Source organism: Hyperolius riggenbachi, chromosome 1 (genome assembly GCF_040937935.1).
Source record: "Hyperolius riggenbachi isolate aHypRig1 chromosome 1, aHypRig1.pri, whole genome shotgun sequence".
NCBI classification, from domain to species: domain Eukaryota; kingdom Metazoa; phylum Chordata; class Amphibia; order Anura; family Hyperoliidae; genus Hyperolius; species Hyperolius riggenbachi.
In genome coordinates this window covers 520,932,342-520,959,497 of record NC_090646.1, presented here as the reverse complement: position 1 = coordinate 520,959,497, position 27,156 = coordinate 520,932,342, and the positions used below count along the sequence as shown (strand labels likewise).

The 27,156-nt window shown below is 44.4% G+C and overlaps 1 protein-coding gene and 1 long non-coding RNA gene across 6 annotated transcripts in view; one reads left to right on the top strand and one right to left on the bottom strand.

Moving 5' to 3' along the window:
• The window catches only part of ACAD10 (acyl-CoA dehydrogenase family member 10), a 77,021-nt gene extending 55,156 nt beyond the window's left edge, over positions 1-21,865 (top strand). For 2 of the 3 annotated variants that reach the window (XM_068245506.1, XM_068245497.1), the window contains exons 16-21: positions 1,220-1,310; positions 1,752-1,910; positions 11,388-11,560; positions 15,158-15,301; positions 18,322-18,399; positions 21,072-21,865. In XM_068245506.1, coding sequence (XP_068101607.1) covers positions 1,220-1,310; positions 1,752-1,910; positions 11,388-11,560; positions 15,158-15,301; positions 18,322-18,399; positions 21,072-21,206 — 780 coding nt within the window. In that variant the 3' untranslated portion in view covers positions 21,207-21,865. The other variant, XM_068245515.1, reaches the window with a different exon arrangement.
• The window catches only part of LOC137524970 (uncharacterized), a 362,158-nt gene that overhangs the window by 24,481 nt on the left and 310,521 nt on the right, over positions 1-27,156 (bottom strand). Inside the window, exons 6-7 of one of the 3 annotated variants that reach the window (XR_011022827.1) lie at positions 15,971-16,053; positions 15,568-15,593 (exon numbers count right to left, since the gene is read on the bottom strand). The exons of 1 other annotated variant lie outside the window; for it this stretch is intronic. This is a non-coding gene — a long non-coding RNA (uncharacterized lncRNA). The remainder of the gene's footprint in view (positions 1-15,567; positions 15,594-15,970; positions 16,054-27,156) is intronic. One more of the 3 variants, XR_011022825.1, reaches the window with a different exon arrangement.

Here is a 27,156-nt window from a genome sequence, read left to right as displayed (position 1 = left end):
ATATAAGGTAACTGTCTAAAGTATCAATTCAGTATATTCACTCACTTTACCCTTATACTACATAGATTTGGTAAGATTGGATGAAAAAGATTGGATCATTAGTGGCCACCATTAGAGTGCTTAGGTACGTTATTGCACTAATATTGCTTTTGGATTGCTGATAAAAAGGACAACTGTGTGCACCCTCTAAAACATATACTGTATATACATTTAGCACCTGTTCTAATGATGGGCCGGCTCAGTCCAGGGTACCGATCTGAATAGATGTCTGTCCCTGTAATGAATTGTTGATGAAATATGGGTAGATGGGTGATGCACACCATAGGGTATGGCTCAATGGTTCCTGGGTGTTTAGACCAATGGCTACCATTAATCTTAAACTAATATGTAGTCAAAGTGAATGGTCGGCACTCCAGATATAGGCTATAGCTTAATTTTTATTGCTGCATGTAAAACATTCCAGCGTTTCAAGACAACAGCTTACGGTATCTCTTTTTCAAGGACAACAAATGTGCGCGCAGCGGACACCCGATGATGCACACGCAGCTTTTTCCCTTGTGTGCACACTTGTTTGGCATTTGTTGTCCTTGAGAAAGAGACATGCTGTTGAAACTTTGGAATGTTTTACATGCAGCAATAAAAATTAAGGTATATCCTACTGTATATCTCGAGTGCCGACCATTAACTTTGCCTGTAGTGCCTTGGACCTCAGCTGCCCACTATCCAATGCTGAATGATGGTAAACAGAATCGCACCAATGTTTTATTTTTTTATTCTTAGATGTGTCTAACCCCAGCAGATCTCTGCACAGTGTCCCCTTGAGCGTGCCCTTAGTGGCTGCAGCTCTTGAGCGCTTTGAGTCCAGCAGGAGAAAAACAATATAAAAATGTTTTGATTATAGTATTATATATATTATATTATATTATATATATTATATTATATATTATATTATATTGATATATTATATCTCCTGCATTGGTTTGACCCCTGGAGGTCTCCTGCATCCAAATATGCAGAGATTCTTCAGTGTATGCCTGAACATCTAAGAGCTTATACAGTAATCCTCAGTGATTGTGTTTTTCCCCTTCTTCCTATAGTGTACACCTATTGCCACTCTGACAGATCAAATATCAATGATAAACTGTCTGTATGTAGCTTATCTTATGACCGTGTATTTATTGGGGAATGTTTCATTGCTGCACTTTGTATTCTCCCGCAGGTTGCCTCTTCAGATGCCACCAATATTGAATCTTCAATAAAGGAAGATGGAAACTCCTATATTCTTAATGGCCATAAGTGGTGGACATCAGGTACAAATCTTTGGTTGTAGCTGTGTCCCTGTTCATGTATGTGAAGTGGGCAAGGAGCATCCAGTCTTTCTGCTCACTAGAATCTCTGAGAGCCAAATACATGGTTTCCATCATGAAAATGGAAAAGAAAAAAAATTGCATATTTTTCTTCACCTTGTTGAATGCTAAGCAGTGCCTGGCATTATGTGGCCAAAAGGAAGATGAGCTTGCACTGAATAACATCAGCTGTCTTGAGATGTCTTCAGAAATAGGCTGCAATGCTAATGTGGTGGTGGGGACTTTGGGGTGTGAGCCGGACTACAGGACATTTATTAATGGGAATTCTTTCCTATACTGTTTCCACTGTTGTTTTCTGGGTTGAACAATAGCTGTTTTGTTTCAGCCAAGTATTTTGTTTCCATGGAAAATAAGTTTTGCTGATTTTGGCATTCTTCTACAAAGGAGCAATGGATCCACGCTGCAAGATCTGCATTTTCATGGGAAAGAGCGATCTGGATGCTCCACGACATAAGCAGCAGTCAATGATCCTGGTGCCCATGGACACTCCTGGGATTACCATTGTCAGGCCTCTCACAGTCTATGGATTAGAAGATGCTCCAGGTACACATACCACTAGTGGCATAAATAATGATTTGTACATGCAAAATACCATTTCCAACAAACAGCACAACATGAGAATGCACAAAATGTCATTGTTTTAGGAATTAAATAGAAATAACCTGAAGGCTCACTAAGTGTTTTATATTCTGCAAACCCCCCCCCCCCCCTAAAGCACTATCCCTGTTATCCCCTCAGGCATGCCAGTTAGTTAAGACTTTTGGTTGCCTGAGTTCTGGATAACAAGGACTGTCTTGTACCAATATTGGGGGCTTTGCAAAAAAAAATTGAATATTACTTTTAATGAACAAATATCCTAGGGAAAGCTATTGATGCTACTCATGGTTAAGTCTGCTGTGCGCCGCTGATTATGTATATGGTATATCATTTTAACTGTGACAAGAAAATAAACTTAAAGGTGTTTGAGGGCTAAGGTCTATGCCTTGTGAATTTATTTTAGTGACAAACTGAAAAAAAATGTAAAAAACATAAGTTATGGTCAAATTTCAGGAAAAAACGCAAAAAAAGTCAGAATATTACAAAATCCCAATATCTGACTAGGCCTGGGTCTCTAGTTTTCAGAATGGTGACATTTAAGGCTTGTACCAAATGTTCTGACACTCCAGAGGCTTTGATGAGAAAGAATGACACTATTACATTTGGCGAAAAAATGGCCTTTTGTTCTACTCATAGTTAACAGTCTGCTGTGTGCCCAGAAAGCTATCTGATTATATACAGTGGAGGAAATAATTATTTGACCCCTCACTGATTTTGTAAGTTTGTCCAATGACAAAGAAATCAAAAGTCTCAGAACAGTATCATTTCAATGGTAGGTTTATTTTAACAGTGGCAGATAGCACATCAAAAGGAAAATCGAAAAAATAACCTTAAATAAAACATAGCAACTGATTTGCATTTCATTGAGTGAAATAAGTTTTTGAACCCCTACCAACCATTAAGAGTTCTGGCTCCCACAGAGTGGTTAGACACTTCTACTCAATTAGCCACCCTCATTAAGGACACCTGTCTTAACTAGTCACCTGTATAAAAGATACCTGTCCACAGAATCAATCAATCAAGCAGACTCCAAACTCTCCAACATGGGAAAGACCAAAGAGCTGTCCAAGGATGTCAGAGACAAAATTGTAGACCTGCACAAGGCTGGAATGGGCTACTGTCACGGTCAGTTACCTGTCCAGACGAGGCGGCTTGTACACACGGATGCTGGCGGTCGTCCTGGTGGGTCTCGGCGGTCTTCCCGTTGTGGTGGGCTGTCGGTACTTGCCCATGCGCGTTGCGTGGTGCGGCGAAGACGTTGGCGTTATCGGAGGCTGGCGTTGGATGCTGTGCGCGCGCGCGCATGAGGGATGTTCTGTTTATGCATCTCGCTATGTTGCGCGTGTGCGCGCGCGTGCGTGCGCGCGTGCGCACTGGTTGTGCGCGTGTGCGCGTGCGCGGGCGTGTGACGCGGTGCGCTGCGCGCCAAAACGGCCTATAAAGGTCTGGAGAGTGCAACACTCGGGTGCTGTAGTATTGCAGCTTGTGTGTGTGTTGCACTCCCGTGAGTGAGCCTTGCTCTGCCCGTTTCTGATCCCTGGATGTTGACCTTGGCCTGCTTGACTACCCGCTTCCCTGCCGACTTCTGCTTTGTCCGACTACCCGATTTGTTGCCGACCACTGCTTGCCTGAGGACCCGATTTGTTGCCAGACCCCGGATTGTACGAGTACCCGATTTGTCGCTGACTTCTGCCTGTTCCAAGTTCCACGTCTTCTCCTGCCTGGCACCTGTTGCTGGACTTTCTCGGCTGCTGAGTCATTGCAGTGCCGGACTCAGCCTGCGGGAGTGCTGTGTTTCCAAACCTGCTCTACCACTGGTTTCACAAGCGCTCCTGCCCCTTGCTTACTGGGCTCCCCTGTTCCACTTCCAGGGGCCCCAGTCGGTGAGCCGCAAGGGTTGCTGCCCTCAGCTAATTGGTCTCCTGTACTCCAGATACATCGTTACTACAGCCAAAATATGGAGACCGCTGAGGCAGCAAATGTGCTGAGCACTTTATGCAAGCAGATGAGCAACTTAACTGAAGCAATTAAGGAGCTTCAAGTAGCCCACAATCAACTGGAGGAGCGCATTAACACTCTACCCAATATGAACCAACCCGCCGGATTTGCTGCTGCGGCTCCTCCTCCTGCTGTTGTTGTACCTCCTCCTGCTCCCGCTGTGGTACCTCCAGGCCCCGTCCTAGCCGTTCCCGCACCTGAGCCACGGGTGCCGACACCTGAGCGCTTTTCAGGGGATAGAACCAAATTTAGGGCCTTCAAGAATGCTTGTCAGCTATTCTTCTCTCTCCAACCCCGGACCTTTGCGTTTGAGGAAACTAAAGTTGGCTTCGTTATCTCGCTGCTACTAGGAGAACCGCAGTCATGGGCTCACCAGCTATTGGAGCAAAAACACCAGTGCTTAGCCACCTTGGACGTTTTTTTTGAAAACATGGCGATCCTCTATGACGATCCCCAGCGGAGTGCTACAGCCGAGGCCTCACTACGTAACCTTCGCCAAGGGCGGCGACCTGTGGAGGAGTATACCTCGGAGTTCCGCCGCTGGGCGGCAGATATAGATTGGAATGAACCCGCCCTTCGTCACCAATATCGCCTAGGCCTTTCTGAATATCTAAAGGATGAATTAGCAAGAATTACCACGCCCGTCTCCCTCGATGAGCTAATCCAAACCTCTCTTCAGATTGATCGCCGTCTTAGAGAACGCCAATTGGAAAGGTCGGCTGGGTCCAGTCGTTCAGTCTGGGTGCCTGCGACTCCCTCTCCAGCCCCGACATCCGCCTCCTCTCTAGATTCTCCGGAGCCTATGCAGTTGGGAATAATCCGTCCCGCATTATCTACGGAGGAGAGAACAAGAAGGAGACAGAGCAACCTATGCTTTTACTGTGGAGCCACTGGTCATTTCATCCGTTCCTGCCCAGTGAGGCCTACGGGTAAGGATCCTGCTACTAAAATATTACTTCCAACTTCTCCCTCTTTCAGTTCAAACCATTTCATTATTCCTATTTCCTTTCAGTTCCCAGGAAGAATCCTTGAAACCACTGCCATAATTGATTCTGGAGCATGTAGCTGCTTCCTGGATATATCATTCGCCACAATCCATCAGTTTCCCATTCAACCCCGGAAGGAACCTCTCCATATCCACCTGGCTGATGGAACATCAATTAGCTCCGGACCGGTAACTATGGAATCTACTCCCGTGTGTTCCCGCATATCCGGAATTCATCAGGAATACCTTAAATTCGACCTTGTAGCGTCCCCCCTATATCCAGTCATCCTGGGGCTGCCTTGGCTTCGTGCCCATAACCCTGCAATCAACTGGATCACTGGAAAGGTGTCATTCACTTCCTCATATTGCAATGAGTTTTGCTCTCAGGAGGAAGTAAAGGATTCCGGACCTCTGCTATGTTCCGCAAACCTGACCGAACTTATCCCTTCCCAATATCATGAGTTTCTGGACGTTTTCGATAAGAAGGGGGCGGATCAACTACCTCCACATCGCCCATATGATTGCCCTATAGACTTGTTACCTGGTGCGGCTATACCCTTTGGCCGAGTGTTCCCTTTATCTGAACCTGAACAGAAAATCCTTAAACAGTATATCGAGGAAAATTTGGAAAAAGGGTTCATACGTCCTTCCGTTTCACCTGCAGGAGCAGGTATCTTCTTTGTTGAGAAAAAGGATAAGACTCTTCGTCCCTGTATCGATTACCGGGAGCTAAATAAAGTAACGGTCAAGAATCGTTATCCCCTACCTTTGATGCCAGAATTATTCCAGAAATTAAGAGAAGCCAAGGTCTTCACGAAATTGGATTTGAGAGGGGCATATAACTTGATACGTATACGAAAGGGTGATGAGTGGAAGACAGCTTTCAGATCCCGTTACGGTCAATATGAATATCTCGTCATGCCTTTCGGACTTTGTAATGCTCCTGCTACATTTCAGTACTTTATGAATGACGTACTTAAGGATTTCATCGACTTGTTCCTAATCGTCTATTTAGACGACATCTTGGTTTACTCCACGTCTCTAGAGGATCACCGTTGTCAAGTTTCACGGGTTCTCGCAAGATTGAGGTCTCATCATTTATATGTTAAAGCAGAAAAGTGCGAATTTGAGAAACATTCAATTCAATTTTTGGGGCTGATCATCTCTCCAGACGGATTCATCATGGATCCCCAAAAGATTCAAGCAATCCTGGAATGGCCCGCTCCTGTCAATAAAAAAGCAATCCAAAGATTCATAGGTTTTGCGAACTTTTATCGCAAATTTATCAAGAATTTTTCAGCAATCATATTACCAATTACACAACTTACACGCCAGCAGACTCGTTTCCTTTGGACTCCACAGGCCCAAGCAGCTTTCGACAAGCTCAAACAGTTGTTCACATCAGCTCCTATCCTTAGGCACCCTGATCCAGCTTTAGCGTTTACCCTGGAAGTAGATGCTTCTGAAAGTGCAGTAGGAGCGGTGCTTTCCCAACGCCAAGGTCTTAAGGCGGCACTGCATCCAGTTGCCTTCTTTTCAAGAAAATTATCAGACGCCGAGAGGAATTACAGCGTGGGAGACAGAGAATTGTTGGCAATCAAGTGTGCTCTCGAGGAATGGAGATATTTACTGGAGGGGGCAAGTCATCCAATTTTGATATATACTGATCACCGTAACTTAGAATACCTTAAAACAGCCAAACGACTAAACCCTAGACAAGCTAGATGGGCGTTGTTCTTCTGTCGTTTCACATTCCATATAACTTATAGACCGGGATCAAAGAATACAAAGCCGGACGCCCTCTCTCGGATGTTCCCAGAGGATGAGTTTCAAGACCCACCTGACACCATCTTGTCCGAACATAACTTCATGATGTTACAATCAAAATTGGTTGAGCAGATTCGGCAGGAGGCGGCAGTACTCTCTGAGAGAGTTAATCACCCGTTGACACAGAAGGAGGGTCTTTGGTTCTATGGAGATAAAATATTTGTACCCAAGAAGAGTCGTGTTTTAGTACTCAAGTCCTTCCATGATCATAAGATGGCGGGTCACTTTGGATGTGGAAAGACCCAAGAACTGGTCCAACGTCATTTTTGGTGGCCTAATCTCAGCAAGGACTGCAAAACATATGTAACCACATGCTTGGTCTGTAATCGCTCAAAAGGATCTAGGTTGAGACCACTAGGATTGTTGAATCCACTTCCTGTTCCCCCCAGGCCATGGTATTCCATTTCGATGGATTTCATCGTTGAATTACCTGTATCCGAGGGATGTAACACGATTTTTGTTATAGTAGACCGATTGTCAAAGATGGCACATTTTTTACCCATGTGTAGTATTCCTTCTGCTCAGACAACTGCAAACACATTCATCAGGGAGGTTGTCCGCATCCATGGGGTTCCAGCTGATATTACCTCCGATCGAGGATCACAGTTTACATCACGTTTCTGGAAAGCTCTCTGCAAAATACTCGACATACAACTTCATTTCTCATCCGCATACCACCCTCAATCTAATGGCCAAACGGAGCGTACCAATCAAACCCTCGAACAATATCTTAGGTGCTTCTCCTCTGCCGCTCAAGACAACTGGACCCGGTTGCTCCCATTGGCCGAGTTTGCATACAACAATTCCATTCATTCCTCTACTCAACAGTCACCATTTTTTGCTAACTATGGTTATCATCCTACATTCCTGCCAGATCTCATTCCTGAATCTCCAGTGCCAGCTGTTACTAATGTGGTGAAATTCTTTTCGGAAAACAATAAGCTGTTGCAACAAGTTATGGCCCAAGCCCAAGCCACCTTTAAGAGGAAAGCGGATTGTCATAGGAGGGGTGAAGTAGAATTCAAGCCTGGAGACTGTGTACTGTTGTCTACGGTAAACTTGAAATTATCCTGTCCATCCAAGAAATTGGGACCCAAGTTTATTGGTCCTTTTCCAGTGAGGAGGAAAATTGGCCAGGTGGCTTATGAACTAGATTTACCATCAAATCTTAAGATTCATCCAGTTTTTCATGCCTCTCTTCTGAAACCATCATTTGTGGGTCCATTTCCAGATCGGGAGATACCCCCACCTCCACCAATTATGGTGGATGGGGAAGAGGAATTTGAGGTGGAGGAGATCCTGGATTCTAGAAAGAGGGGTAGTCAGGTTCAGTTTCTTGTCAAATGGAAAGGTTACGGAACGGAGGAGAACACATGGGAACCTGCTGTTAATTTCCATGCCTCAAGACTTATTAAGGACTTCCATGAGAAATACCCAGATAAGCCAGTTCCAGTTGGCATCCGGAGGCTGCCCCTTGGGGGAGGGCATTGTCACGGTCAGTTACCTGTCCAGACGAGGCGGCTTGTACACACGGATGCTGGCGGTCGTCCTGGTGGGTCTCGGCGGTCTTCCCGTTGTGGTGGGCTGTCGGTACTTGCCCATGCGCGTTGCGTGGTGCGGCGAAGACGTTGGCGTTATCGGAGGCTGGCGTTGGATGCTGTGCGCGCGCGCGCATGAGGGATGTTCTGTTTATGCATCTCGCTATGTTGCGCGTGTGCGCGTGCGCGCGTGCGTGCGTGCGCGCGTGCGCACTGGTTGTGCGCGTGTGCGCGTGCGCGGGCGTGTGACGCGGTGCGCTGCGCGCCAAAACGGCCTATAAAGGTCTGGAGAGTGCAACACTCGGGTGCTGTAGTATTGCAGCTTGTGTGTGTGTTGCACTCCCGTGAGTGAGCCTTGCTCTGCCCGTTTCTGATCCCTGGATGTTGACCTTGGCCTGCTTGACTACCCGCTTCCCTGCCGACTTCTGCTTTGTCCGACTACCCGATTTGTTGCCGACCACTGCTTGCCTGAGGACCCGATTTGTTGCCAGACCCCGGATTGTACGAGTACCCGATTTGTCGCTGACTTCTGCCTGTTCCAAGTTCCACGTCTTCTCCTGCCTGGCACCTGTTGCTGGACTTTCTCGGCTGCTGAGTCATTGCAGTGCCGGACTCAGCCTGCGGGAGTGCTGTGTTTCCAAACCTGCTCTACCACTGGTTTCACAAGCGCTCCTGCCCCTTGCTTACTGGGCTCCCCTGTTCCACTTCCAGGGGCCCCAGTCGGTGAGCCGCAAGGGTTGCTGCCCTCAGCTAATTGGTCTCCTGTACTCCAGATACATCGTTATAGCTACAAAACCATTAGCAAGAAGCTGGGAGAGAAGGTGACAACTGTTGGTGCGATTGTTCGAAAATGGAAGGAGCACAAAATGACCATCAATCGACCTCGCTCTGGGGCTAGACGCAAGATCTCACCTCGTGGGGTGTCAATGGTTCTGAGAAAGGTGAAAAAGCATCCTAGAACTACACAGGAGGAGTTAGTGAATGACCTCAAATTAGCAGGGACCACAGTCACCAAGAAAACCATTGGAAACACATTACACCGCAATGGATTAAAATCCTGCAGGGCTCGCAAGGTCCCCCTGCTCAAGAAGGCACATGTGCAGGCCCGTCTGAAGTTTGCCAATGAACACCTGAATGATTCTGTGAGTGACTGGGAGAAGGTGCTGTGGTCTGATGAGACCAAAATAGAGCTCTTTGGCATTAACTCAACTCGCTGTGTTTGGAGGAAGAAAAATGCTGCCTATGACCCCCCAAACACTGCCCCCACCGTCAAGCATGGGGGTGGAAACATTTTGCTTTGGGGGTGTTTTTCTGCTAAGGGCACAGGACAACTTAATCGCATTAACGGGAAAATGGACGGAGCCATGTATCGTGAAATCCTGAACGACAACCACCTTCCCTCTGCCAGGAAACTGAAAATGGGTCGTGGATGGGTGTTCCAGCACGACAATGACCCAAAACATACAGCAAAGGCAACAAAGGAGTGGCTCAAGAAGAAGCACATTAAGGTCATGGAGTGGCCTAGTTAGTCTCCGGACCTTAATCCAATAGAAAACCTATGGAGGGAGCTCAAGCTCAGAGTTGCACACAGACAGTCTCGAAACCTTAGGGATTTAGAGATGATCTGCAAAGAGGAGTGGACCAACATTCCTCCTAAAATGTGTGCAAACTTGGTCATCAATTACAAGAAACGTTTGACCTCTGTGCTTGCAAACAAGGGTTTTTGCACTAAGTATTAAGTCTTTTATTGTTAGAGGGTTCAAAAACTTATTTTACTCAATGAAATGCAAATCAGTTGCTATCTTTTATTTAAGGTTATTTTTTCGATTTTCCTTTTGATGTGCTATCTGCCACTGTTAAAATAAACCTACCATTGAAATGATACTGTTCTGAGACTTTTCATTTCTTTGTCATTGGACAAACTTACAAAATCAGTGAGGGGTCAAATAATTATTTCCTCCACTGTATATGGTGTATCATTTTAACCGTGACAATCAAGAGAATAGAATTTAAGGTGTTTTAGAGCTAAGGCCTGTGTTACATGAATTTATTTTAGTGACAAACTGAATCAAAAGCAATACAATTGTTGTTTTAATATACTCTGTAACAAAATAAAACACCTGTAAAAAAATAGTCCCTAGATTGCTACCTTAGCGACTTAGCTTTTTAAATGTGTGCCATGAGGTTATATTACTGAGAGTACAATGAGAAACCCCCCCAAAAATAGACCTTTATTTCCAAATAATATATTGTCTCCATTCATGGTACTAGGAAAATAAATAAAAATGATGTAATAACCAGGACACATGGGCAAATACAATTTGTAAATTTAATCTAAAGTAGCACTTTTTATTTATAATTTATAATGGCTAAAAACAGAAATAATGACTTTTTTGAATTTCTCTCCTTATTCCCTTTTAAAGTGCATAAAAAAGAAAATAATTCTTAGCAAAAAGTACGACCCAAAGAAAGCCTAATTGGTAGCGAAAACAAAAGCAAGGTATAGATCATTTAGGTGTGATAAGTAGCAATCAAGTTATTAACTAATAAATGGAAGATGTGTAATTTCTAAAATTTCTAAAATTGCACTAGTTTTTAAGGGGAAATAGCCTAGGGCAGGGAAGTGGTTAAATACGTATATTAAGATGCATTAGGCAAAGAGTGATCCTAAAGAGGTTAAAAGTTGTGACCTCTCAAACAAAATGCTACAATTACCTATATAAATAGTGGGTTGAGAGGAGGATGTGAGGGATTGGAAGGCACAGCATTTGTATTTGTAGTTACTTTTTTTTATTCTAATTAAAAAAATAATAAAAATATACTTTCTAATAAAATGTCTAGTGTTTTTGGCATGCAAGCATGTTTTTCTATCTATGTTTTACTCTGGTTCTAATTCTCAAGTTATATTTTCCATTAATGCCATGATAAGCCTGCTTTTATTCTGAAAGCTTTACAAGCTTTCAGACTAGTTATAAGGACATCTTATTAATGACATGTACCTTGCAAGACCTACAAATGAAAAGTATGTAATGATTTCTTTCTTCTGTGTGTCCATTCATCCATCCATCCATCCAGCTGGTCATGGAGAACTGATATTTGACAATGTGCGTGTGCCTAAGGAAAATATACTCCTTGGTAGAGGCAGAGGATTTGAGATTGCACAAGGCAGACTTGGTCCAGGAAGAATACATCATTGTATGAGGCTTATTGGAAATGCAGAGAGGTGTTTGGCTCTCATGAAGCAGAGGGTGAGTCATTTCCTTTTTTTTGCATTGGCCTTTTCATTTTGAAGAGGGTTCTTTCATTAGACCTATTATTGTTAGAATACATAGTTACAACTCAGGTAGTTTGTTGTTTAGGGCCTGAGCTCACTTACACATTTGTGTTCGCTTCTGTCGGCTTTTCAGCATCTGTAACATGGATGTGTTGCTGTAAAAGGGGACAGAAGCACACTGGTGTGCTCCAGCCCTCATACTGGAATGGAACCAGTCCTTAAAGTGAACCTGAAAATATATATATATATATATATAACTGCTATCCTATTCTATGTATGGTCTATATGTATGGTCTGTGTATGGACACTTTCATGAGTTTAAGCTGATGAGTGGGGTGAGACGGGAGCCAGAGGAGTTTCAGGGCATATTAAAGGAATAGAAAACCTCTGTGAATTTGTCTCTCCTAAAGGTTAAATTTCACAGTGTACTGTCACCTACATACAGTGGCTTGCAAAAGTATTCGCCCCCTTTGAAGTTTTCCACATTTTGTCACATTACTGCCACAAACATGAATCGATTTTATTGGAATTCCACGTGAAAGACCAATAAAAAGTGGTGTACACGTGAGAAGGGGAACGAACATCATACATGATTCCAAACATTTTTTACAAATCAATAAATGTAAAGTGGGGCGTGCGTAATTATTCAGCCCCCTGAGTCAATACTTTGTACAACCACCTTTTGCTGCAATTACAGCTGCCAGTCTTTTAGGGTATGTCTCTACCAGCTTTGCACATCTAGAGACTGAAATCCTTGCCCATTCTTCTGCAAAACAGCTCCAGCTCAGTCAGATTAGATGGACAGTGTTTATGAACAGCAGTTTTCAGATCTTGCGACAGATTCTCGATTGGATTTATATCTGGACTTTGACTGGGCCATTCTAACACATGGATATGTTTTGTTTTAAACCATTCCATTGTTGCCCTGGCTTTATGTTTAGGGTCGTTGTCCTGCTGGAAGGTGAACCTCCACCCCAGTCTCAAGTCTTTTGCAGACTCCAAGAGGTTTTCTTCCAAGATTGCCCTGTATTTGGCTCCATCCATCTTCCCATCAACTCTGACCAGCTTCCCTGTCCCTGCTGAAGAGATGCACCCCCTGAGCATGATGTTGCCACCACCATATTTGACAGTGGGGATGGTGTGTTCTGAGTGATGTGCAGTGTTAGTTTACCGTCACACATAGCATTTTGCATTTTGGACAAAAAGTTCAATTTTGGTCTCATCTGACCAGAGCACCTTCTTCCACGTTTGCTGTGTCCCCCACATGGCTTGTGGCAAACAGGATTTCCTATGCTTTTCTGTTCACAATGGCTTCCATCTTGCCACTCTTCCATAAAGGCCAACTTTGTGCAGTGCACGACTAATAGTTGTCCTATGGACAGATTCCCCCACTTGAGCTGTAGATCTCTGCAGCTCGTCCAGAGTCACCATGGGCCTCTTGACTGCGCTCTTCTTGTTCGGCCTGTGAGTTTAGGTGGACGGCCTTGTCTTCGTAGGTTTACAGTTGTGCCATACTCCTTCCATTTTTGAATGATCGCTTGAACAGTGCTCCGTGGGATGTTCAAGGCTTTGGAAATCTTTTTGTAGCCTAAGCCTGCTTTACATTTCTCAATAACTTTATCCCTGACCTGTCTGGTGTGTTCTTTGGACTTCATGGTGTTGTTGCTTCCAATATTCTCTTAGACAACCTCGGAGGCCGTCACAGAGCAGCTGTATTTGTACTGACATTAGATTACACACAGGTGCACTCTATTTAGTCATTAGCACTGATCAGGCAATGTCTATGGGCAACTGACTGCACTCAGACCAAAAGGGGCTGAATAATTACGCACACCCCACTTTGCAGTTATTTATTTGTAAAAAATGTTTGGAATCATGTATGATTTTCATTTCACTTCTCGTATGTGTACAGCACTTTGTATTGGTCTTTCATGTGAAATTCCAATAAAATTGATTCATGTGTGTGGCAGTAATATGACAAAATGTGGAAAACTTCAAGGGGGCCGAAAACTTTTGCAAGCCACTGTATAGCTGTCTAAAGCAAAGTAGATCGCAGTGTCATATGGAACATTCATTCATTTATAAGACTACTGAAATCAACCTATGAGTAGTTTGTTCTGTGCTCGACTACAATTTAAAAAGTGATTGTGTAACGATTGTGGAACTTTCTCCGTGATCAGTGCACAACGCGTGCGCTGATACGGCGGAAATCCTCCACAAGCGTATATTTGCAGGCACCCAGCAAAAGGTGCTACGCACCCGTAGAGGGAAAATTCCTGTCGGCAGATGGTGCTGGGGAGTGCAGAGGAACCAATCCTCTGTACCTCCACAAATGCCAGACAGGAATTTGTACGAAACGCAGAACGCAATCGCAAGAGAGGCGACTGCGAATGAGAACGAGCAAAGGGACAGGTTGTATGTGTGTGCGCCAACCTAGTCGCCACCCCGCGACAGTGCACACACAACAGCAGATATGAAACAGGAACGCGATCGCGAGAGGTGCGATCGCCAGACGTGACACAAGGCAGATCAGAACAGAATACGAGGTTAGCAAAGGCACAGCAAATAATACAATAAGGAGATACGGAAAATAACAAACGCTAGCTAACCGCGAACACCGCACTCATTCGCAACAGTGCACGCGGTTATGCGCGGTCTCCACGTGATAAGCACAATAGAGACAAGCATGCCTAACTAAACATTAACAGACAAACATGAAACAGAGGACGCGAGCGCTTGCTTAACGGTTACCTCACCGAGCCTCCAGCAAGCGTAGCAGACAAGCGAGAGATAGGATCCACAGCACTAGCGAAAAGTAGCTAGCGCGATCCCAGGAGACAGAACAGAAGGATCCCCAGCGCTAGCGAAAAGTGGCTAGCGCGATCCCAGAAGACAGAACAGAAGGATCCCCAGCGCTAGCGAAAAGTAGCTAGCGCGATCCCAGGAGACAGAACAGAAGAGATAGCTGGTAGCAACCGCTGCACCAGCTATACTCCAAGAACAGAGATCAGAACCATTTCCTGTCGACCACCGTTGGGACAGGACAATGGCAACAGAACATACAAACAGATAAACAATCCTAACTGCACTAGGGAAAACCTGCCTAGCACAGTTTCCAGGAATTACTCTAAGCTGATCTTCAAACAAACAGCATGGCTGACACTCCCGGCAGGAGTGTTACACAGGACAAAATCCTTATGAACAGCAAAGCATTGTGGGACACACATAGTACTTATAGTACACGCCTCCAATGAATGTGGCCAGGCAATTTGCATGACAACGTATGCAAATTCCTCAGCAAGCACAAGCTGCAAAACTGACAGAAGCTCTTCTTTCCAGAGTCCTGCAGCATGCAAATCTAAACAATGGTCAAAAAGCTACCTGCCTGCACAGGCAGCTGAGCAAATCATCACAGATTGGACTTGAATTACATTAATCAAGTAAAGGAGAGTTACAAAAACGAGACCAAAGGAAATGTAGACATTTTGCCATGGCAATCAGTAAAAGCAAGTATGATGATACTATTGTTATTACACTGTAATACACCTATTTTTTTCTGTGTCTTTTTCAGGTAAAATCTAGAGTAGCTTTTGGCAAACCTTTAGCTGAACAAGGAACCATCCTGGCAGACATTGCAAAATCCAGAGCTGAGATTGACCAAGCAAGGCTGCTGGTGCTAAAAGCTGCCCATCTTATGGACACTGTTGGGAATAAGGTAAGATCTTATTGAATTATTGTATTTATGGGAGGTTTGTTTGTATTCTTGAATGTTATTTTGTGGCATCATGTATATGAAATTATTATCGCAATGGATGTTTGCAGCTTTCTTCAAACAGCTAAATTGCCATACTGATCCAAAATTCAGTTCCTGATATTTTGCCCATCCAGCACATTGACATGATGCCCATGTATGTCAGCCAGTCTGCTGTGTGTTGCCTCCTTGGCTGTTTACAGTGATCTATGAATAGAAGTTACATTTACCTCGTTTATGCAGAAAGTGAAGCAGGCTGCAGGAAAAGAAGGTAAGATGGCAAGAATGAGGACAGATCTTTATTCACAGATCATTTTGTGCAGATAAAAATACAGGCACCCTGCTTAAACATTTAGTTGAGTTAACATGAATCTGAAGCGACCTGTGACATGATGAGAATAACATATTCACGTATGATACTTGCCCTACTTAGAAATTGTGTGATGAAGTCCCTTTCTGTTTCCCAGTGTAGGAAAAGTTAAAATAAAGTTGTTAACTATGCAAAAGAGCTTCTTTGAGCTATTCAACCAACTTGGTCCAAGTCAGTCCTATTTTTCAAAAGAGCATAAACTGCCAAGGAACAGTGAATGACAGCTTGAGATAAGTCAACTAAGTGAAGAGACCTATACATACCCCCTATTGCATATTGGAGTTGCCAGGCAATCCCTCCATGGAGCAGCAACATGAAACGATACTGTACAAGTGCCCACAGCACCCTATATGAAGATAAAATCTAGATTGCGTTATTGGTACATACAGCAGACAGGCTGGTAGCTGACGCGTTTCAGACACACAGGTCCTTAGTCATAGCTCACCAGAAACAAGACAGGAAATTGCTTATATACAGGTAACCCTTCCCACTCAGGGCTAAACCAGACACCTGAGTGGTAATTATTTCTAATAGTTCACAAGCACTTGAAAAAGTATACAGATCAGTAATAAAACCAAACATACACAGATCACTATAAATTATTAATATCCCATCTAGAATTCAAGCCTTCTGGTACCATAGTACTGAAATTGAAGATCCATCTAGTCTCTTTTTTATGGTAGCTATCACCCCACCAAATAAAAAAATGTTTTCACTACCATGCTCCCAAACAGAGTGCATGGCTACTTTACCGGTAAAAGGGGCCAAAGTATTGTACAGCAATACACTGGTGAAGTGGCCTAGTTGTGCAACCCACATTATGGATACAACAAATACTGCATTCAATAACAAATACCACAACGGTGATTGCAGTTAAAGTGAACCCAAATTAAAAATACAAGATTTCAGAAATACAATCTATTTTCTAAATTATAATAATACATAGCAGCCTTTTTTCAGCTGCATGATGACAAATATAAAATATTTTACATTTATTGGAGAAACCCCTCCCCTTCCTTTCATATTGCCAGGACAGAATCCGGCAAACTGGTGGAGTAGATGGTGTCCAGCAAAGGAGGAATTGCTAATGGCTGCCTCCTGTATAACCCTAGTTATGCAAAGAGGAGGGTGAAAAGGATTCACTGAAATGCTTATAGGCTTGAAGGAGTGTTTATTTATCTTTGTATGTGTCAAAGTGGTGCAACTAAATATTTTGAATTAAAAAAATGTTTGGGTCCGCTTTAATAAACTTTTGTATCAGATGCACACTCCCAATGGAGAAAGAAACTACCTGCAGTTAAGATCCCGTAGTTAAGAGCCAATTGCGGGGAGTAGTATCAGAAGATACAAATAGGCTGGGGGAAAGTATCAAACCCAGAGAGGGTGCCCTTCTGAAGGCAAACCTACATCCCTGATCGAGAACGTCTCATAGTCTGTCATCTGCATGTAGCACAGGTAATAAGAATTTCAACTATTTTGTTGTATTTGATTCTATACAAGATGACAAGCATAGGGACATGTGTTGAATCATTAATGGGACATGAAGTCCTCAAAACAGAGCCCCTATCCCTACACAGGGCCAGACTCTTAGCACGTTTCAAAGACCAGGGCCCATATGCTATTCACTTTTTCACCTGAGTTTTCTCCAAGGGGATACTTTCACAACTTGTAAACTAAATACCTTTTACACCACCAGCAAGCAAACAAATACTCAAAATAATTTCGACAGTCTTTTGAACCTACTTTTTGGTACTCTTTCTATTGAAAGGTGCTAAAAAGTTAATTTAAATTGAACATAAAAAATTATCTTCTAGGAGGAAACTCAGGATAAAAAGTGAATTGCAGAGTCTGGTCTCCAGCGCACAAATGAATTCGCCCACCGGAACTGATGGGTTCTTCTAAAAACCTCACTGTTTTACTTTGCTTGAACAATAAAAACAATTTGTTCTACATCCAGGGCCTGGCTCCTGCTTTCTACAAAATTATATAACTTACTTAGGGGTTAATTCACCAAACTTTATCGTATGCAATATTAGCATATTAGTTTGGCAATTTTTTTTCCTTACTTCACAGTAAGACTGTCAAGAAGTGGAATATCTTACCACAGGAAATACTAAACAGTTAGCACCGCTTTGTGAATCAAGCCCTATGTATTTACGTTTAAAATGAGCTTGAATGTTTTCCTTATTTTGAAAGGCATCCGCAGCTATGATTGCTAGCTCTGTGAAGGTGATCCTTGATCGAGGCAGGGAGATAATTTTTACTACTGTATTCTCATTTGTTTATTTCCTCTAGATTAAGATACAGTAGGCCAGATGAGCAAATGTCTATTTTTCCAACTGACAGAACTATTGCAACTGTGACTTTTTATAAATGCATAATTTCCACCTCTACCTTCTCCACTCTACTTAACTTAAAGTGGACTACATACACATCCAATTAGTGGCAAGTGCCCACTCGTTACACGTCGGGAATTGGATCCTGGTAAAGAGGTCTTGCTGGGCATTGTTCAATGGAAGTTTGTCGCCTGTCCCAGGGAAAAGTCATCCCTACCTGTAACTGTGTGTTGTATGTTATTTGTCATTGTATTCATAGTATACATTTTATTTTCTAGGAAGCAGCTTTGGAAATTGCCATGATTAAAATGGTTGCCCCTACCATGGCACAGAATGTGGTGGATAGAGCAATTCAGGTAAGGACTGCCTACCCACCCACCTATATTACATCCTTTTATCTTCATTCATTAATTTACACAGCACTATCATATGTTTTTTTCACATAGAGTCAGTTCACATCTGTCTCATTTTACAGCCTGATGTACCTACCTGTAAAATAAAAGTGTGGCTGATTGTTTCAATACTTACAGCCGGCCTGGCCGTGTTTGTCCTCCTGGCCGAGTTTGCTTCCTAGGTGGCGGCGCCTGCTCTGAATCCCGCCGCACTCGCTACCCTACGTGCACATGTGCCTCGTCGCAGACTTATGCAAGTTGCAGGTCTATCGCCGGTGCACAGGTCATGCTCCCGCACTTCCAGTTGAGCAGTAGTGCTGAGAGACCCAAAGTGGGGGGGGGGGGGGGGCGGGGTGTTCCTAGCGGCGATAGCGGCGGCAGGTCGTAAGTGGTTTCGCATGGAAACGGCCTCTCGTTCGAGCAGCCATTCCATGTCAGTTCACGGAGGGAAGAAATCCCCGGTGTTTACGCCACGCCGTAAAGGAGATCGGCGATCCCCGGCCTCTGATTGGCCGGGGATCGCCAGCATCTGATAGGCTGAAGCCTATCAGAGGCGGTACAGGACGGTTCGCCGTCCTGTGCTGCCCATGGGAAGGAGGAGAGGGAGGCGGAAAATCGCTGCGGAGGCCCCCCCGCTACACGCAGACAGCTGGCGGTGATCAGACCCCCCCAGCAGAACATCCCCTAGTGGGGAAAAAAGGGGGGGGGAAGTCTGGTCGCCCTGGCTGCAAAGTGATCTGTGCTGTGGGCTGGAGAGCCCACGCAGCACAGATCCGGGAAAACAAGCCTGGTCCTTAAGTGGTTAAGAAATATATTTAAACAGAGGCAATTGTGAAGCAGGTTGCTGATAGTTCTTACCAGCTTGCTCCAGATCTAGACGCTTGTTTATTATATTCTAGTTACCCGTTACTGAACCGGCTGGTTTCCGACCTTGTTTGATCACCTGTTCCCTTCACTGACCTTGGCTAGTTATTTGACAACCTTGATTGCTGCCTGCCCTGATCTTTGGCTTGTTTCAACGTTATCCTGATCGCTGCCTTCCCTGATCCTTGGCTTGTTTAAACAGTATCCTGATTGCTGCTCGTCCTGACTATTGGCTCATTCATAATTTCGTCTGCACCTCTCACTGTGGGCTCGCTTGTTCTCTTCGTCTCTGGTGGGTGATCCCAGGGGCCTCAACCTAGTAATCAATTGCAACAAAGCATTCCGCTGCCCACTAAGGGTAGCAGTCCACGTCCCTTGCAGTGCTCTCTGTTGAAGACCAGTGGTTGCTTAGACTTTGTGCCTTTGGAGAATGGAGAATGTAACACTGGACAATGGGTATCTAGAGCCATTCCTCCACCTTTCCTTATGCAGAACACATTTCTGTTTCCAGCTGACTATGAATGAGTAGGTCATCCAATTATAGGTAGATCAACAGTTGTGAGATGACTGCCGTTTTTTGTTTATATTACTACAAGGCTTCCAACAAAGGACAACCTACTAACCCTAGATTTTCACCAAATATAATCACAAAACAATCTAGAGTGCATATCCATTTAGAAACCCAGTTTTCCCCCATAGAATTACACAGATTCTGTTAGTGCCTTGACAGGTGCATTGTTTTGCAATGCAGGTGGTAGTGCAGTTTACACAAATGCATGGCACCTGCATTGCTCCCCACCGCAGAGCTGACCCATTTAACTATACTGAATGGGTCAGCCCCGCATTGCGCTCAAAATGCATGCAGCAATGCGCAAGTGTGCCCATTAGACAGTGCTGTCTGTGTGATTTCTCTGCAAATTACACACTGATATGCACTGCTGAAACCCAACAGTGTGCCCAGGCCTTTTTGGCTGAAATACATGGTTTGTTCTGTATTTTGTAGAAAATGTAACTAAACAGTGATCCATATTTTGGAACATCTGTGTGTATAAGAACACATCAGTGTTGTACAGATGCTCCTAAGCAGTCCACATCGCTATATTGTGACAAGTGGTTCTCAGTTTAGTAACTAGTGTGAAATAATAAACCAGGGCATTTATATCTGGCTTTTCAACACTACAGTATGGACAGCTAGCTAACGATTTGTGGCACCGCACTATTATTTATCAGTTCTTCCAACAAAGGTTAATTTTAATCAAGGATCAAACTATGGATGTATGCTTAAAGGACACCCGAGGCCAAAATAAACTAATGAAAGAAACGATTGTATCCATCTTCCTTCTCCTAAAAATTACTTTTTAAGATATTCCACAGTTTTAATTTATGTTTTTATTCTACTTTTTAAGTTTTAACTGTTTAATTGTTTTTGCTCAATGACACATTCATTGAAATATGCCAGAGCTAAAATTTATGAACTATTGACCCTTTGTATCTCTTTCCTGCTCTCAGAATCCATTTTCTGCTAGGAAATTGTTTTTTAGTTGGAATTTCTTATCGGTGAGGGTCATTCTGTAGTCTCTTCCTGAGTCAGGACTGAGTCAGCCACTTACATACCTGATATTTAACTCTTTCAGGCAGAGAAAGAAAAAAAGGAACACAGCATAGTTATTTGTGTGCTAGGCACTGTACATACACGTCTATGTCATCATGTCACATGTCACCTCGGGTATCCTTTAACACTCTCTAAATGTGTTTCATGTTTTGTTTCTTAGGCTTTTGGTGCTGCAGGTCTCAGCAATGACTTTCCACTTGCTCAGTTCCACTCCTGGGCACGAGCACTACGGCTGGCAGATGGACCTGATGAAGTACACAGGACGACAGTAGCTAAACTAGAGTTGAGGCATTAGAATGTTATTGGTGCCTTGCAAGCATCAGTTTATCTATATGTTCACTGTGAGTAGTGAAATTGCCACAACTGAGTTCCAATCATTATAGAAACAGACATCACAAGAGGCCTTCTTTACATGGAATATGAATTTATACAGATTACACAGAATTGTGTATTCTGGTTGATCATGTAGAGGCTCTGATATGTATATTGCCTGAAAGGCCTATGAACCTTAGATATCACTGTAAGATTTGTAGGTAAAAAATGCGTGCTAAAGGAAAGATTTCTTGTTGCCCACGGCAACCACTCCTATACATTTCTTCATTTTTAAAGTTTAAAATCTTTATTGTACACTTTTCATATGAAGGGGCCTTATTTCTTCTTTTCTGTGCCTCTTGGCGTATTTGCAGGGAAGAACTAGACTTTGTACCGTCAGTTATTTAACAAAATACAAAACCTTGTACTTTGAATGTCAATGTGTATTAGTGCCAGCGATTTGGGTTTGGTTTTTGACCTTAGATTAATTTAGCTAGTTAAAACATTTTGATTGAGTGATACTATTGATCTTGTATTGCATTTTGCTTTTTTGATTGTTAAGTGTATCTGGTCCTGTTTTGGTCCTATTTATATTTTTATATCAGTCTGCTAATTTTAATTAAAATAAATATGCAAACTTGACTGAGAACTTCCTTAATGAATGTATGGTATAAAATATAGACAAACTATATTATATTATAAACTGCTTTTTTTCTCTTTCTTTTTGAGGGCCAGAGCCCACTGATGCATTTCTGTCCGCTTTTCAGTTACACATCAATCTAACAGATGCTGAAAAGTGGGCAGAAGCGGGCACAGCTGCGTTGGTGAACCCAGGGCCGGAATGTTTTCAATAGGGTAAAATGTACTTAATTTGCAGCACTTAAAGTAACAAGAATAACCCCTCCGGGGGATACATACCTCGGGAGAGGCCTCCCCATCCTCCTTAGCCTTAGGGCCCTTTCACACAGGGGCGGGTGGAGACTTTCATACTGATGTGGTATGGCACGATACGATGGAAGCGATGTTTCGCTGCATCCCAGACACTCGAATAGACCTACATCACCAGGCGGTTATGCAGCGAAGTGCGGCGGATCAGAAATAATGCAAGTCTATGGCGACACATGTCAGTGTGAAAACCCGCCTCAGTTTTACGCGTCACGCATGCGTGGAAGCATATTTTTTACAATAAGTTTCCGTGCATGTCCGTATTTGTGAAACAGGAAGTGACCGCGAGAGAATGTCACTTCCTGTTTGGATCTCAGCCAGAAGGGGATTACCACGTACTAACACGGTACTCCCCGATGGCCTGGTTTTAGTGCTAAAAAATAATAAAAAACTGTCATATATAATGCTGAATCATACAGCAGTATTTGGAAGTTTGTGAACACTTTACATTTTAATTTACATGAATGTGACTTAAAGAGGAACTATAACCAAGCATTGAACTTCATCCCAATCAGTAGCTGATACCCCCTTTCCTGCGAGAAATATTTATCTTTTCTCAAACGGATAATCAGGGAGCTCTGTATGGCTGGTATTGTGGTGAAACCCCTCCCACAGTGTGATGTCAGCACCTAGGTACTGACATCACAGTGTTGGAGCCTTGTTGCATTGTGGGAAATAACAGCTGTTTCCAGCAACCAGTATCTTCTCCCACAGACATCACCTACCAGCAGTAAAGATGTCCACATGTGATAAATGTCAGAATGTAAATCAGGGAGAAGAAAGATTTTGCAATGGGCAAACACTGGCTAAATCATTTATAAATAATTATTGTAAAAATTAAGCACTTATTACGTTATTTTCTCTGCAGTTTCTCTTTAATGCATCATCTTATTCAAGAACAAATCCTGCTCTCGAAGTCTAATGTCTGCACATAAACCAATAATTATTATTTACAGTGGCGTAGCTAGAGGTCATGGGGCCCATGGCAAAACTTTCATGGGGACCTTAGATGGAGGCACTCTTACGCAATACCACCTGCCCCTACCCTATGGATATGAGTTAAATGGGCAATTTACATTCTCATGCTATCAACACTGCACATAGTTTATGGGCACCGAGACAAAGTCAGAGGGAGGAGAAACACATAAAAGTTAATGGTGAATACATTAAGTACCCACTGGGCCCCCTCTGCTCCAGGGCCCCATATCAGCTGCTGTGGCTAATGCTATGTGTAATAGATTGCGGAAAAGCCGCCGCGCAGACTGGCAGCGAGGCAGCTGATTCCGCGTCCAGCTCGGCGGTTTGCACGCAGCAGCGTGCGTCAGATGTGGCTGGGCCTGTTAGTGCACACAGATTGAGGAATACGCGCGCGCGCTGAGAGGCAGAACCTTTATGACAAACGAGGAGGGATCAGCTGACCAGGTTGGTCAGCTGATCTCAGTGCAAGTGGCTATTGGTTGATCAGCGATAGGTGGCGCCGGGGAGCGCTGCTCGATATATAGTTATTGCTGGTCATTCTCAAGTTGTCTGCCATTGCGAACACTTACGTGAAAGCACTCAGACCATAGTCTGATCCCACAGTGTGTTTGAACCAGGAGGACCTGGGAATTCACACTAAACCAGATTACTTCTGTGTTACTATTGTGTTATACTTCAGACTAGTTCCAAGGTGTTGAGACCACGGACCTCACACCCAAGACTAGGGATACTGTGTTATCATTGTGTTATACTTCAGACTAGTTCCAGGGTGTTGAGACCACGGACCTCACACCCAAGACTAGGGATACTGTGTTATCATTGTATTATACTTCAGACTAGTTCCAGGGTGTCGAGACCACGGACCTCACACCCAAGACTAGGGATATTGTGTCACCATTGTATTATACTTCAGACTAGTTCCAGGGTATCGAGACCACGGACCTCACACCCAAGACTAGGGATATTGTGTCACCATTGTGTTATACTTCGGACTAGTTCCAGGGTGTTGAGACCACGGACCTCACACCCCAGACCAGGCATTGTTTGATATCTGTTATGACCTATTGCATTCCTGACTATCCCTCTGCTTTCTGATTCGGTACCTACGCATATTTGATTACCTGTTGCCGACCCTGCCTGTCCTTGGTTACCGAATCAGCCTTCTGTCTCTGTACCTTCTCTGCCCGTGTGTTGCCGACCTAGCCTGCCCGACCTTGCGAGCTATCCCTCTCCATTAGGAGATTAGTCTCCAGTCCTGCTTGTGACGCCCACCTTCTAGGTGTCACTTAGCCACAGGGCCTTCCTGCCATTCAGCCTGGGACTCCACCCCTTTTGGAAGTCTCAGGCTGTTGGAAGGTCTTCGCACTTCCCGGAGGGAGGTGTTTCTCATACTGCCAAGGACCACCTGCTCCTCGGGTGGTCCCACTCAAAGTTATTACTGTTGCACCAAACACTCAAACTATACTGTATAGGTGTCCAGAGGTTAGTCATACTTGTATTATTGGTGATTCTGCAGATCATCAATAATCGGGTATATATCTGTATTCTTGGTGATACTGCAGATCACCAATAATCAGATTCTCTCTGTGTGCTGACACCGATCGTTACACTACGCCCCTGATTATTTATTGTATTTATAAAGTGCCAATATATTATGCAGCACTGCACAATAGATAAATGGGTTAAAATACAAGGTAGGACATACAAGAAGCTCACAACAAAACAAGATCATGCAAATGTGTTTGATGACATTAGTTCAGTGTCATTGGTCAAAATAGAGACTGTTGTAGTCCACAAGAGGGGTGACAGACAGTAAGATTGCATAATCAAGCTGAAAACACTAAGGAGGAGGGCCCAGCCAGAGGCTACAATCTAAAGGGTGGGGGTAGAGACAATAGGTGCATCTGTTGAGAGGGTGCCCAGCAGAGGGTATTATAGTGCTGATTTAGGGGGGTACGAGAGCATGAAAAGGTGGGTCTTGAGGGTTTGTTTGAAGGTATTAAATGGCCCATTCTTAATGGGCCATCCTGCTTTTAAAGCAGCATTGGATATTTCGGCTTCTGATCACATTTGGGATGTGATTGGTGGCCACTGCATAGAATGTGCAGGGATCCCAGGCCTCAGATGGCAAAGCTGAAGACAACAGTGGAGGTCTGCTGAACGTGTGTAGTTTTCCTGTTATAATTAAGTGATCAGCAGGGAAAGGGCAAAATAATGTAATATCTCTCTCTCTCCCCCCAGCAGCTCAAAAACCTCACAAACATTTAAATCACGTTCACATTTCCTTACTCTCTCCCTTCTGCTCTTACTTACAGCTGGTGTTATATCACCCAATCCTGGGCCACAGCCTGCTGCCAGACAAGCATCCCCTGCTGACCTGCTTCATACACTTCACAGCCCTCTGTCCACAAATAACCTCAACATCCATCCTCGCCCAACCTTATTTTCCATCCATCCCACCCACAAACAAATGCTCCCCCTACCCTGTGGTCTCTGGAATGCCAGATCCGTCCGCAATAAACTTACAGCGGTCCACGACCTCTTCCTCTCCAAATCCCTCACCATCCTCGCACTCACTGAGACATGGCTCACCCCCTCTGACTCTGCTGCAGAGGCTGCCCTCTCCTACGGTGGGCTTCACCTCTGTCACACCCCCAGACCAGACAACAGGACCCGGGGGAGGGGTGGATCTGCTCCTCTCCCCATCCTGCACCTTCTATGTCCTCACTCCACCTCCCTACAATTCACATCATTCGAGGTCCACACTATCCACCTCTACAATCCCCTCCCAGCTATTGTTGCAGTCTTATACCGCCCTCTGTCAAGCTCCAGAAAACAATTTCTCTATAACCTTGCCTCCTGGCTCCCACACATCCTCTCTTCTGACCTCCCCACCATCATCCTGGGGGATTTCAATATTTCCATCGATGAACCCAACGACTCTGCCGCAACCTGGCTACTCACCATAGCCAACTCACTTGGCCTAGTACAACACACCCCCACCCACGCTGTAGGTCACACGCTCAGCCTTATATTCACTAAATCCACCACCATTACAGACCTTGACATCGCACCCTTCCCACCCTCAGACCATCACCTTCTCACCTTCAACCTCCTCACAGAAGGCACCTCCAAACTACCTGCCAACCCACCTGGTCGATGGCAGAGAGACCTACGCAAGCTCAACCCTAGTGTTCTTGCTGACCCCCTACATGCCCTCTCCTCCACTCTCCCCACCCTAACCTGTCCTAATCTTGCTGCAGCTCAGTATCGCCAAAATCTCTCATCAGCCCTAGAGAAATCTGCTCCCCCTATATTCCGCCGCAACCGCACCCTAACCCCTGCCCTGGCGCACTACCCATACTTGCGACCTCAAAAGGGTAACAGGCGCCACTGAACAGAAATGGAGGAAAACTCGATTTAACTAGGCCTACAGTACAAGACTAACCTGCTGCTGCTGCTGTTCGACACTGCCCTTGCTGATGCAAAGCAAAAATATTTTACCAAGCTTATCGGGGCACAAGCTTCCAACCCCCGGCGTCTTTTTGTCACTTTCAACTCCCTGCTTAAACACCTCCCCCGCCTCCCCCCATCCGTTTCCTCCCTCTCTGCCACAGATTTAGCCACCCACTTCACCAACAAAATTGTCTCCATCCATCAGGAAATATTCAATCTTCATCTCCCACCCCCTACAAACCAGCTCCTCCTCCACCCTGTCCTCCCCTCACCTCCTTTACTCCTACTACCACTGAGGAAGTCAACCACCTACTGCAGACTTCCCATACCACTACCCCCCCTTGACCCCATCCCTTCTGATTTACTCCATCCTCACTTCATGGATTTGGCCCCAGTCCTCACTACCCTGCTTAACCTCTCCCTATTCACAGGCACCTTCCCCTCAGACTTCAAGCAGTCAAACTGTACTACCCCTGCTCAAGAAACCCTCCCTCGACCCCTCACTACCCTCCAACTACCGCCCTATCTCCCTTCTCCCCTTTGCCTCAAAACTC